The sequence below is a fragment of the Leptinotarsa decemlineata genome, unplaced genomic scaffold (assembly GCF_025532065.1).
Source record: "Leptinotarsa decemlineata unplaced genomic scaffold, Ldec_3_MD MMD2_tig00026328_RagTag_RagTag, whole genome shotgun sequence".
Lineage (NCBI taxonomy): Eukaryota > Metazoa > Arthropoda > Insecta > Coleoptera > Chrysomelidae > Leptinotarsa > Leptinotarsa decemlineata.
This window is the reverse complement of record NW_027412688.1, coordinates 35,615,172-35,627,069: the sequence shown is the minus strand read 5'-3', so window position 1 is coordinate 35,627,069 and position 11,898 is coordinate 35,615,172. Positions and strand designations below refer to the sequence as shown.

Sequence of the window (11,898 nt, the reverse complement as noted above, 5' to 3'; positions counted from 1 at the left end):
ATTTAATTTATTGAAAATAAAAACACTTAAACTTATTATATTCTCGATAGAAATTTTCATCTACATGACACTCATAACATTTTATATACACGAAAATTTATTCTAAAAAGGTAACTGCATTGTTTTGCAAGATGGCGACATTACGAAATACCTAAAAGAACAACTTGTAAAATTTGTTATTTGGAAAAATAGATAATTGCTCAATATCAGATCACGTTCTTTAACAGCTTAGTTGTTTGGTAACATTTCTTCAATCATTGGATTGAAAATGAGCATCAACAGTTGTCGTTGATACTCGTAACAGATGTTTAACGGTACAACCAATCCATTTTTTAAAGTATTCGCTCCAAATTCGCCTTTAACAGAACTGTATACCTTTTGAAATAAATAAATAAACCTTCAATACTATTTTCACAGTCTAGTAGTGACATCTTTATCCTCAACTTCAGGAGTTTTTGGTTTTCGTCTTTTCGATAACAAAATTGAAACAACTGAAATAATCAGAATTACAACAATCACAGCAACAAGAATTATTTCTATGTAGAAAATATGATCCTGCCGTTTCTCCGATGCCTTCTGCAGATCTGGAAAATTAAAGAAAAATCATTGAAATTAGTTTTTCAATTATACAGGGTGTTTTTTAAATATGGTCATTAGTATCAGATGATTCCTTGTGATATTTTATAAAGAAAAATTGATATGAACAAATTATTGAAACTCGTAAGTCGAAAAGAGAATGTAAGTTGATTCTATTGATGGAACCTATACTCCTCTACCAAAATATGATATTCACATTTTGGATTGATATTTTCATCCAAAAAACTACTTTCATTCTAACGTAATTTCACAATGTTTAGTAAAAATTTCACATAATAAAGTGTTTTTTGAATACATTAGTTATGAATATTCATCAAATATCGGTTAATTCCATCATATACTTCCATCCTCTTTAATTCTTTTTGAACAAGAACAACATGTCATTTCATATCTGATCGTTATTATTTTGAATAAATATGCTCAATTCGGTATTTTTTCTGTAAACTAAGTCAATTTTTTTCCATAAACGAGTGATATTATTAGTGGTTTCACCAAAATAGGTATTTCTTGAAGTTGGATAGACCTGATTCATATTACTCTGTTACAATTAAAAAAATGTAATACAAAAATATGCAAAATAGATATAGACCATAAATTGAATTGATATCTGAGAATGTACTTGATTGTCTATAAATTGTGAGTTCTTTGAAGAATGTATTCAGGAGAAGTCATATTAATATCATATTTCGCATATATTAAATTGAAGTTACACAATTCAGAATATAATGTCATATCGTGTCTGGAATTTATACAAGCAATATGAATAGTTTCTTTGCAAAAGAGGAAGACATAATATTACTGTCTCATTCTGTCTCATAATGTCTCATTACATAAAACAAATCAGGAAATAATCTACGTGTAACATAGAGTATCACTAATTTTCCTCAGACGGCTTCAAAGTTTTGTATGTGCGAGTTATGAACCGGATACCATATAAAAATACCATACTCGATCTTAAATCTCAAATGAGCATAGGAAAGTTTGATAATTGCCTCAACTTATTTGAACTAATTGGTACTTCTCATAATACAGCCTGACATGATATAAACAAAAAATTTGTATCAAAAACAATTCAGTGATGTTTTTATAGAAGGACAATACATGACATGGTATTATTCAAATGTATGTGATTTTTGGAGCTCTAATTAGACATTTTGTAAAATTATTTTTGTAAGTTTGAGCAATCAATAATAGTTTTGATTATTATTAGTTTAGATCGTCTACATAAAGAAGTTTTCTACAGTTGATAGCATATATGAGATACATAGTAACACGAAATTAGTGGCTTATAAATAATATAGGTTATGTTATAACCTATCATAACACTATCAAAAAGTTTAATGAAGTTTTAACTTTTTTCATGATATTTGAAATTTTTCAAGAAATCTATTCATTTATATATAAAAGACTGATAGCACACACATTGAAAACGATTTAGGAAAAATTATTTTCAATGGCACATCTAAGAAGGAAAAATGAATGAAGAAAGTAGTCGAAGCAACAAAAGGACAAAAAAGATGCAATAAAAAAGTTCAATCATCTTTATGAGATTACGAATAATGTTTCAGTCGGTTCCACATGAAGATTATTAAACTTACTCGAACTATTTTTCTCTTCGACCTGTTTTCTCAAAAAATCTGTATTCGAGAACGTAACCAGTATACCAGAGTCCACAGACAAATCATCTTCTTGCAACTTACCGGCTTCTTTCAGTGTTAAACCAGCTGAAAATAGATGAACATATTAAACTAAATTTAAACTCTCATTCATAAAGACCTACCCTTCAAGAAGTTCAGACTAATTTTATTTATTAGATAACCAAGCGTCGATTCATTAAGCCCCAGGGAAAGAGAGTAGTTGAAGGTATTTTCGGAAGACGGCCAAGTAAAATTGAGCATCAGATGTTTAGGGTCCTCGATGATTGCAACATCGGAAGGCATATAGATGGTTTTATTCTGGAAAATTAAGTAATATATTTTTTTGGGAAAGTTGCTGAAAAATTACATTAATAATAAATTCTCAAGGAGATCCTTATGTATCCAAGTTGCCCAAGTTGCTTTTTTCAGAATAATTATTTCCTGGGTCATTCAAACGATTTCAAAAAATACTCATGGCTAACTATAGAATTTGCGGAAATTCAAGATCAATTTTTTCAAGAATCTTTGAAATGATGTTATGAATATAAAAAGTTGTTCAATTTCACTTTACATTTTTTATGAAAATAACTGTTTGAGAAATGAAGAGATTGTTAGTACAAAATAGTAATCTGACTTCATTACACATGATTGTATCCAATTAAACAAACCAAAATCATTTTTGGAGCAAAACTTTGTGAATGCAGCGTCATGTCTTCCATTCATACTAGGACATTCTATATCATAATAATGAGTGAAATCGAAACATATTCTTACCTGGATTTTTAATTGAACGCTAAAATTGGCGTCATTTTCAAAAATTTTCTTTTTGATATAAGGTACAGCATACTCCTGTTGAACCTCTTCATTTACGTTGGCATATACCGTTTCTTCTTTATTAGCTTGTGTGGTAGATCTAGTCACTGATTCAAATTCAATGGGTTCGAGGAACTCAATCTTTACTACTGTTACATCATCAGTTAGCTCTTCACCTGATACTATAGCTAATTCGTCTTCAGTAACCGTATCCTCAGTAGTTTTCGTCAATGTTACCTCTGAAGATGTACGCACTTTTGATTCCAAAATGTCCGAATTTGTTGATATCGGTTTGATAGTACTGTTTATCATGTTACTTTTCTCCGATGAAGCTGCAGTTGCAGACTCGTTAGTGTTGTTTACAACATGAGATGTTGTTTCTTCAAATTCTTGTTTAATTTGTATTCTGTTTTCAACTGCACTTTTGCTAATGTTATGGTTGAGTTCTTCAGTTTTAGTAAATGCTGATTCGTCATTGATTGTTGATGATACATAGACAGTTTCACTTTCGTCTGTTATCAAACTCCCTCTATTCAGTTCACCATCAGATAACTCTCTCTGCTCAGTAGTGTTTTCTATCAAAGATACCATGTTTAACTCTGTTGAAGAAGATGTTCGAGTGTTTTTGGCTTTTTCAACCTCTTCATTGATTTCACTTGTATAATTAGTTTGAGTTAACTCCCTATTTAGTTCTTCTAACTTTCCACTTTCACTGACCTTTCCTTGATTTTCTGAATTACTCTTATTCAACGTAGATAGTGATTCATTGCGATTTATACCGTCATTAAATTTGGTAGCTATTTTTTCTTCATATGAATGTACCAGTTTAGAAATAGATTCATTTCTGTCAGTAACTGAATCAGTCGCATTAGCTTGAATGTTGGACAATGTTGTCAAATTTGCAGTGTTTTCTTTCAAAGTTACATTGTGTGTTGCACTTGTGAGATTTGTTGAAGAGGATAAAGTGTTCTCAATATATTCGGCGTTGTTCTCCAAAGATACAGTCTGGGATACTCTGCTTATTATACTTTCATTTTCATCACTTTTATTACCACCCTCTTGTAAATCAATGCCTGTCAACTCATCTAGTGGATGATGACCATCTTTACTGTCAGAAAATTTCTTTGATATTGTTTCCAACTGGTGTAATTCACTCTTAGCGGGTTTTTTCTTTTCAGACTCATTTACTGCACTGTGAGATATGCTAGTAACATCAATTTCAGATGTTCCTTCTATTATGTCGTCAATAAAATCACTATCCATGTTAGTGCTCAAAGATACCAAAGAGGTGATTTGATTTTCTACGGTTTCACTGGTACCAAAACGATTATCAAAAATCTTCTTTGATGTATTTGCCACGTGAAATAATCCATTTTGAACAGTTTTTTCCTTTTCAGTCCCAGCTACCCCATACTGAGGTATATCAGTCACCACGTTTGCTCCAATTGTTATATCTCCATTTAAACCGTTTTTAACTTTTGTTCCTGATGAAGTCAAAAAAGTTATCTGATTGATTACACTTTCACTACTTCCAAAACGTTTGTCATCGCCGACTGTGTTGTTAGATACTATCTCCACAGTTTTAGTTGCTTCACTTAGAGGTATAGTAGTGATATCGATTGCGGGCTTTTCTTCTGTTGTTACTTCTTTGAAACCATTCACAACTTTCGAAGCCGTCAAAAAAGTGATCTGATTGGCAACAGTTTCACTACTTGCAAAGCTATCGTTTATCAACTGGTGCATATTTATTCGTCCTCTCAAAACTAATGCTTCTCCAGCCTCAGGTACCTTTGTGTTATTTATTTCTGTCTCACTTTCTACTCCATACCAATGAGCGGGATCAACAGTCACAAATTCTTTTTCTTGCTCGAGAGTTTGAGATAACTCAATATCGTGGCTTGTCAGCAACTCTGTTTGTTCTGTTGAAAATATCTCACTGATTGTGGTAAGTTCCCTTTTTCTGTCCTTTGCATATATAGTAGATCCTTCTCCTTCAGTGGTGTTGTCTAGTATTTCATCATATTCTGAATCGTTGTTGGATATCACTGATTGAGTTGTAGTGCTAAGCACGTCAACTCCATACCAATGAGCGGAATCAAGAGTAACAATCTTTTGCAGAGCAACAGTTACTCCATTAGTGTTATCTGTATATGAAGAAAGAAGCTCTTCAGTTATAGCATCGCCAATATTTTGTGAATAATTTGAAACAAAATTGTCTTTTTCTGTGGTTTCTGTGGTTTCCGTGGTTTCTTCAAACCTTCCTACCTTCAATAAATGTTTAACTGTTTCAGTGTTATTCTTTTTTATTTGTATTATAGCAGGTGTAATAATATTTTCAGTGACACTTTCCGGTTCTGATTTATTATCGGTTTCGACTGAAGAAGAAATGGTGTTGTTTGTAATCATTACTTTAATATCTTCAGATTCATTGTCAATTTCCCTATCATTAGGTAATGATGTAGAGATTACAGAAAACGGATAAATAGATGAATCGTTGATGTAAATAATTTTGTCCCTTGTCAAGGTGTCAGGAGATGAAAATGAAGGCGTTTCTGTTGAATATTTGAAATTTTCATTTATTTCCGATGAAGGATTTGTTTCAGAAGTGATAAAATTTGCTTCATTGACGTACTCATTAGACGTTGCATTCAGCAGAGATTCAATGTCGAGAGTCATAGTGTTTGCAACTTGGGGCAGTTTTTCTTCAAATTCTTGTTTAATGTGTTTTCTATTTTCAACCGATATTTTACTATTATTGACATCAGGTCCTTCAGAGATTTCAGTAAATTCTGATTTATGTTTGATGTAAACAGTTTCTTCTCTTTTAGGGGTCTCAGAAGATGAAAATAAAGACATTGTAAGTGTTTCTGTTGAATATTCGAGATGGGTATTAATTTCTGGTGAGGGACTTGCTTCAGAAGTTACAGTATTTTCTTCATTCAAGAGGTGCGATGTATAACTATCATCTATTATTGTTAACTTATCAGGTAGTTTTGTTGAAATTTCGTGATATTCAGAAGGAATTATAACTGCTAGATCACCTTCACTTGTCGTAACAGATGAGGATGTAGATATTATAGAAATTGTACTTTCTTTATTGTTATATTGACCTGCATCACTTATTTTGTGTTCATTATTAGTGATGAGGGTTTCTTTTGAAAGTTCCACTGATGATTCCCCTGTTTTAATTGAAACTTCGGGATTCAAGCCAATTTCTGTCATAGCAAAAGGAGTTGTTGGTATAACATCAATATGTTCCAAGAATGTATTAGCAATTTCTTCCTCAGTTGCGGACTGAATAGATAGAACTAAAGGACTAGGAAAATGTTTTGGAGATTCAGAAGAAGTATTTATTTCTGCTGAAATATTTTGTTCAAGAGAACTTTCATTTCTATATCGTTCAGTATCTCTCACACTATCTGAACTTTCAGATGATACCAAAGATAATTCAGATTTGTTTGTCGAATATTCAGATGATAAGTCAGTTTTATTTTGATTTTCAAAGGAAGTTAACATATTACTTTCTGTTTTAGTGGAGGTAGTTGAAATAGAAGTTGTGACTGATGCATCTAAAAGTTGATGTATAATATTGTACTTATGCTGGGGTATTGCAGCTGTTTCATCGTCTTTAGCCGTGTCAATTTCAGTGCTGAAAAAACTGGAAGTCTGTACATTTTCGTCAACTGGAACTTCACTAATTCCCCCAACAACAGCTATATTGTTTCCTAAGTTGAAATTTCCAGAAGATGGAATCTTTTCTATGAGCATCCTAGACGATTGAAACTCCTCATCTTCAAGGGTGTTGGATGAACGTTCCTTGGTATGTTCCAGTGAAACATCTGTAGAGTTCAGCAAAATCTTCTCATTTTTCACTTCATTCATTTCATGTGACTGAGCTGTAGTGGAACTACTATAGTTGATCTGCGCAGAATCAACAATTTCCTTACCAAGCAATATTGAAATTTCCCCCCCTGTTTGAACGACTGTAGTTGGTGCTTCAGTGTTGTATTCCGTTGTTACTTCATTTCGATCAGTAACAGTTAATGTTAAAGAATGTTCAGGTTTTATATCGAAATATTTTGGAATGTGCATTATATTGTGTGTAGTTGTAGCCTCGTTTGTATTCATAGAACTTTCTTTGAAACTACTTACTGTGGGATGGACTGTACTTGAGGTGAAAGTTATCTCACTATTTTCGGTTGTAGGAGTATCATCAGTTGTTAACTTTTCAGATGCGCCGTTTTGTGAAAGTGAGTTTGTGAAGACATTGCTGTGAGAATGGTGGATCAATGTATCATTTTTATGGTTTAGATGGAGATATTTTGGTTTTTCAGAGCTTCCTGATATATTTGTCTTAACAGAATTTGCTTCTGTTTTTGAGCTCTTGATGATAATTTTATCTGTAGAATTCATGACACTGTTTTCTTTGAGGTGTTTTGAAGAATTGTCAGGTTTCAAGTTAAGATATGTTCTCGTGTGAAACTTTGTATGCTTAGTCTTGTTTGTATCTTCATTTATATCACTCTTACTGGTTTTACTTATGTTCAGGTGAGGCGTAGCACTGAATCCGTATGTGGAATTTACGATGGCATTATTTTCTATAAGGTGGTTTGAAATATCTGTAGAATTTGTTAGATTATGATATTTTTCTATCTGTAAACTCTGGTGTTCTGTAAGGTTTCTACTTTCAGCAACTGTGATATTCATAACGGCATTGTTTTCTCTGAGATTGTTTGATGAGATCTTAGGTGTCAGATCAAGATATTTCCTCATGTGGATCCTGTGGTTTTCTGTTTTGTTTGTATCTGCATGGCTTCCATTGGCCTCAGTTACGATAAGATGTCGTGAACTATATACACCTGTGTTATTGGTAATAACATTGTTTTCTGAAAGGTGGTTTGAATAATTTTCAAATTTCAGATCAAGATCTTGTTCTAGGTGAATCTTTAGCTGATCTGTTTTGTTTTTACCTGCACCTACGTAGCTTCCATTAGTGATATCAAAGTCTGGTGAACTGTTATATTCATCTGTGGTATTCATAATGACATCTTTTTTTATGAAGTGGTTTGGAAAAGTTTTAGAGATAAGACTTAGATATGGTCTCATATGGATCCTCTGGTGTTCTATTTGGTTTATACTTGTATCTGCAAGACTTTCATTAGTGCTACTGAGGTGTGGAGAAGCACTTCCACCTGTCCTATTTATAACAATATCGTTTTCTGTAAGGTGGTTTGTAGAACCCTTGGGTTTTAAAGTGAGATATTTCCTCATGTGGAAGTTCTCGTGTTCCATTTTGATTAAACCTACATCTGAAAGGCTTCCATTAGTGCTATTTGGGATAATGTATGGTGAAACAATAGATTCATTTGTGTTTTCTGTCAGATGTTTTGAAGAATCAGTTTCAAGATTGACATCGGGAATGTTGATTATATAATTTTCAGTGTTATTCGTTTTTTTGACCGTATCGCCATTTCCTTCAAGGTTTGTTTTGGCAGCATTCCCATTAGTAGAGTTATTTTCTGTGATATTTTCATATGTCATATTGACATATTTTTGTGTATGGAACATATGGTGTTCAGTTGTGGTTTCAGTTTTACTCTCAGAACTAATATTTGTGAAAATACGTGTGGTATTGATACTCTCATCTGCAGTGTGGTTTTCTTCAAAGTGGTTTGAACTATTTTTTGGTTTCAAGTTGAGATATTTTCGCATGTGGAACCTTTTGATCACAACAGTATTTGGAGATATTCCATTAGAGCTATTTTCAAGTTTTACATTGAAATGTTTGGATACGTTAGCTACACGTTCTTTAGTAACTGCCTCTTCAAAGCTCCTATTTTCTTTTAGCTGTACTGTATCACTATTTGCGTCAGAAGACTTATTTTCTGTACCATTCTTGGGTTTCATGTTGAGATATTTTCGCATATGGATCATTTTGTGTTCTGTTGTGGTCTCATCTTCACTTTGAGAGCTTCCTTCGATGCTATTTATACTATAATGTGTTGTGTTATTTCCATACGTGGGGTTGTTTTCTGTAAGGCGATCTGTAGTATTTTTAAATTGCCGATTGAGATATTTTCGAGTATGAAACCTTTTGCTTTCTGTTTTGGTCGTATCTATACCAACAGAGTTTACACCGGAGCTACTTATAGAGCTTGCTGTTGCAATATTTCCATCAGTAACGTTTGCGATGGTACTATTTTCTGTCGTATGAATGACAGACTCGTTTTCTGGTTTCAAATTCAGATATTTGGGGATATGAGTTACACTGTTTTCAAGATTGTTGATAACTATCCCAGCAGAGATTCCATTTCCATTAACGTGTGTGGTAGTATGACTTACATCAGAAGAGTTACTGTTGATTATTTCGTCTTTTGTTGAATGTTCAGCTTCACCTATAGAGCTTGCGTTGAGGATACTTGTCTTAAAGTGGGTTGTAATAATACTTCTATTTAAAGGGTGGTTTTCTGTGAGATTATAACTATTTCTCTGTTTTAAATTGAGATATTTTCGCATGTGGAATCTTCTTTGCTCTTTTTCTCTCAAAACTGTATCTGAAGAGTTCATATTAGAGTTATTCAAGGTAGAGTCTTGTGTTACAATATTGTTTTTACTAAATTTTGCAAGATGCGCTATAGAATCATTCTTGAGTTTCAGATTGAAGTATTTTCGTTTGTGGGTCCACTTTTCTTCTGTTTTGTTCGTAGTCGAATCTACAGAGCTATTTTCGTTGTTTTGTCTAATAATCTGTTCGTTTAAAGAGCCTACAATAGCATGTTTTTGTGCGAGATGAAGTGAAGTAGCATTCTGTGGTCTCAAGTTGAGATATTTGTGCATGTGGATTCTATTGGATCCGATTTTGGTTGAGGCGTCTTCTTCTGAACTTCCATTAGAACGATTTGCGTTGATACGAGTTGCAGTAAAATTCGTATCTGTAGAATTCATAGTGAGTCCGTTGTCTGTGAGGTGTTTGATATAATAATTTTTTGGTTTCATATTGAGATAATTCCGCATGTGTATTGATTTGTTTCCTACTTTAGTCGTAGCTTCCTTTGCAGAGCTCCAGTTGAAATTGGAGTGAGTAGTTGTAAAATTTTTAGGTTTCATCATTGGTATTCTATGCAGTTCCCATTTTTCGGTAGAGATTTCTACATCGGTATGATTTGTAGTGTGAAATTGAAGATCTTTATTGACTTTTTGGTACTTATGAAGTGTGTCATCATATTCGGTAATATTTTTTTCTCTATGAAGTAGTGCAGTAAAATTTTTAGGTTTAAAATGGAGGTGTTTCCGTTTGAGAATAATTTTGTCTTCTTGTTTAGACTGATTTGCATCTGTAGAGATGAAGCTATTTTCATTAACATTGTTTTCTGTAAGATGGATTGTGGAGATATTTCCAGCTTTGTAATTATAAGTAGAATTATGATCTGAATGAGTTGAGATAGTTGAAGATAGTTGAAGTTTGTAGGGAATGGATGTAACCATTTTTACACGCACGAAGTTGTCGTTTGTACCACTTTCTGTTAAGTGAGTTTTTGTGAAATGTTCCGATTTCCTGTTGAGATATTTGCGAATATGGGGAACTTTGTGTCGTGTTGTAGTGGTGGAATGTTCATCGATATCAGAATCCGTGGAACGTATTGTTGTGAAATCTTCCTGATAAAAACCACTAGTAACAGTATTGCCTTCTAAATGTTTTCTTGAATTCTCACCATCTGCTTTTTTTGAAAACACAGCGTCAGAATGTGAATGTGATCTCACATTGGGAACCTGTTCCGAAATGGTTAGTTTATCATTTTCAGTTATATTTCTACCATTTACGCGACTTTCAGAAGCAGCTTTTTCTTCAAGTTGAGATGAAACTACAACTTCAGACTTCAAAATGATCTTCTCTTCTCTTGCGACTGCAGAATTTTCTTCTTCTTCGTTTTTCTCATTGGGTGGTTGAATAGTGGTAGGCGATATGACACTTTCAATTAAATCGGTTTTCTTTCCCACATCTTCCACAGTGAAACTATCGGGCAACAAAACAGTCACTTGTTGAAAAGGTTTCTCAGTGATTGAGGATACATCTTCATTATTTTGGTCAATTCTGAAAAGGTCTGATTCCGTTGTGTCGCTGGACTCAAAAAGTGACTCGTCAATTTCCGTTCCAGTTTCTTGGAAGAGATTTTCTTCATCGTTCTGTTCGGATTCCAGAAGGGCTAAAATTAGTAGAAACGATGTTACAACCAGAATAAAATGCACTATATTTGGAGTCATGGGTCACATTTATTTTAAAAATGACTGAACTAATAACGTAAAACTGTGAAAGAACGAAATGATAAAAAATAAATGTGGCGAGATCAATCAACTTACCTTTCGTAACTTCAGCTTCTTTGATCATCGGTTTTTTCTCTTGGTTTTGACTTAAAGCTTCGAGCGACCCAACTGATCCCAATTTTAAATTCAAACTAGATAATGTACTAACTGTTCTAGATTCATTTTCAACATTTTCAGGCGAAAATTCTTCGTTTCCCAATTTTTTTCTCATCAAAAATTTCCTGAATTTACGAGTCGTAACAAATCTATTTGTAACAGTAGCTGCTGTCGTAATTTCGGTTTCTGCAATACGCTCAGAGGTGGTGGTAGATCTTGAAACACTTGGTAAATGGAGCCTTTGGGGAATATATCTGACACTTCCTCTCGTATGAAATTTCATTAGTTTGGTTGCTTGGGACTGGATGATTTGTTCCGGCAGTTTAGTTGTAGAATCTAAAAAGTTTTTTTTTATATTTTCGTATATGACGCCAGAAATTGTTATCTTGAAAAAAATAAAGAAAAATATTTCTCAACAAAACATTTGAAAAAA

At 33.2% G+C, this 11,898-nt stretch overlaps 1 protein-coding gene across 1 annotated transcript; it reads right to left on the bottom strand.

Moving 5' to 3' along the window:
* Nucleotides 1–48: 48 nt before the first annotated feature.
* LOC141485502 (uncharacterized) lies at nucleotides 49–10,098 on the bottom strand. The gene is made up of 4 exons (XM_074182321.1): nucleotides 3,009–10,098; nucleotides 2,378–2,552; nucleotides 2,196–2,321; nucleotides 49–584 (listed from the first exon to the last, which is right to left on the bottom strand). Exons 1-4 carry the CDS (start codon nucleotides 10,059–10,061, stop codon nucleotides 412–414), a joined length of 7,527 nt encoding a protein of 2,508 aa, XP_074038422.1. The 5' UTR covers nucleotides 10,062–10,098; the 3' UTR covers nucleotides 49–411.
* Between the last annotated feature and the right edge of the window lie 1,800 nt (nucleotides 10,099–11,898).

What these genes read in the sequence shown, in the direction of transcription:
- LOC141485502 (XM_074182321.1), bottom strand. Translation starts at nt 10,061, where the DNA reads ATGCGGAATTATCTCAATATGAAACCAAAAAATTATTATATCAAACAC. An exon ending in TAGTCTGAACTTCTTGAAGG is followed by an intron (nt 2,322 to 2,377) that starts GTAGGTCTTTAT and finishes ATCTATTTTCAG; the next exon opens with CTGGTTTAACACTGAAAGAA. An exon ending in CGAAGAGAAAAATAGTTCGA is followed by an intron (nt 585 to 2,195) that starts GTAAGTTTAATA and finishes TTAATTTTCCAG; the next exon opens with ATCTGCAGAAGGCATCGGAG.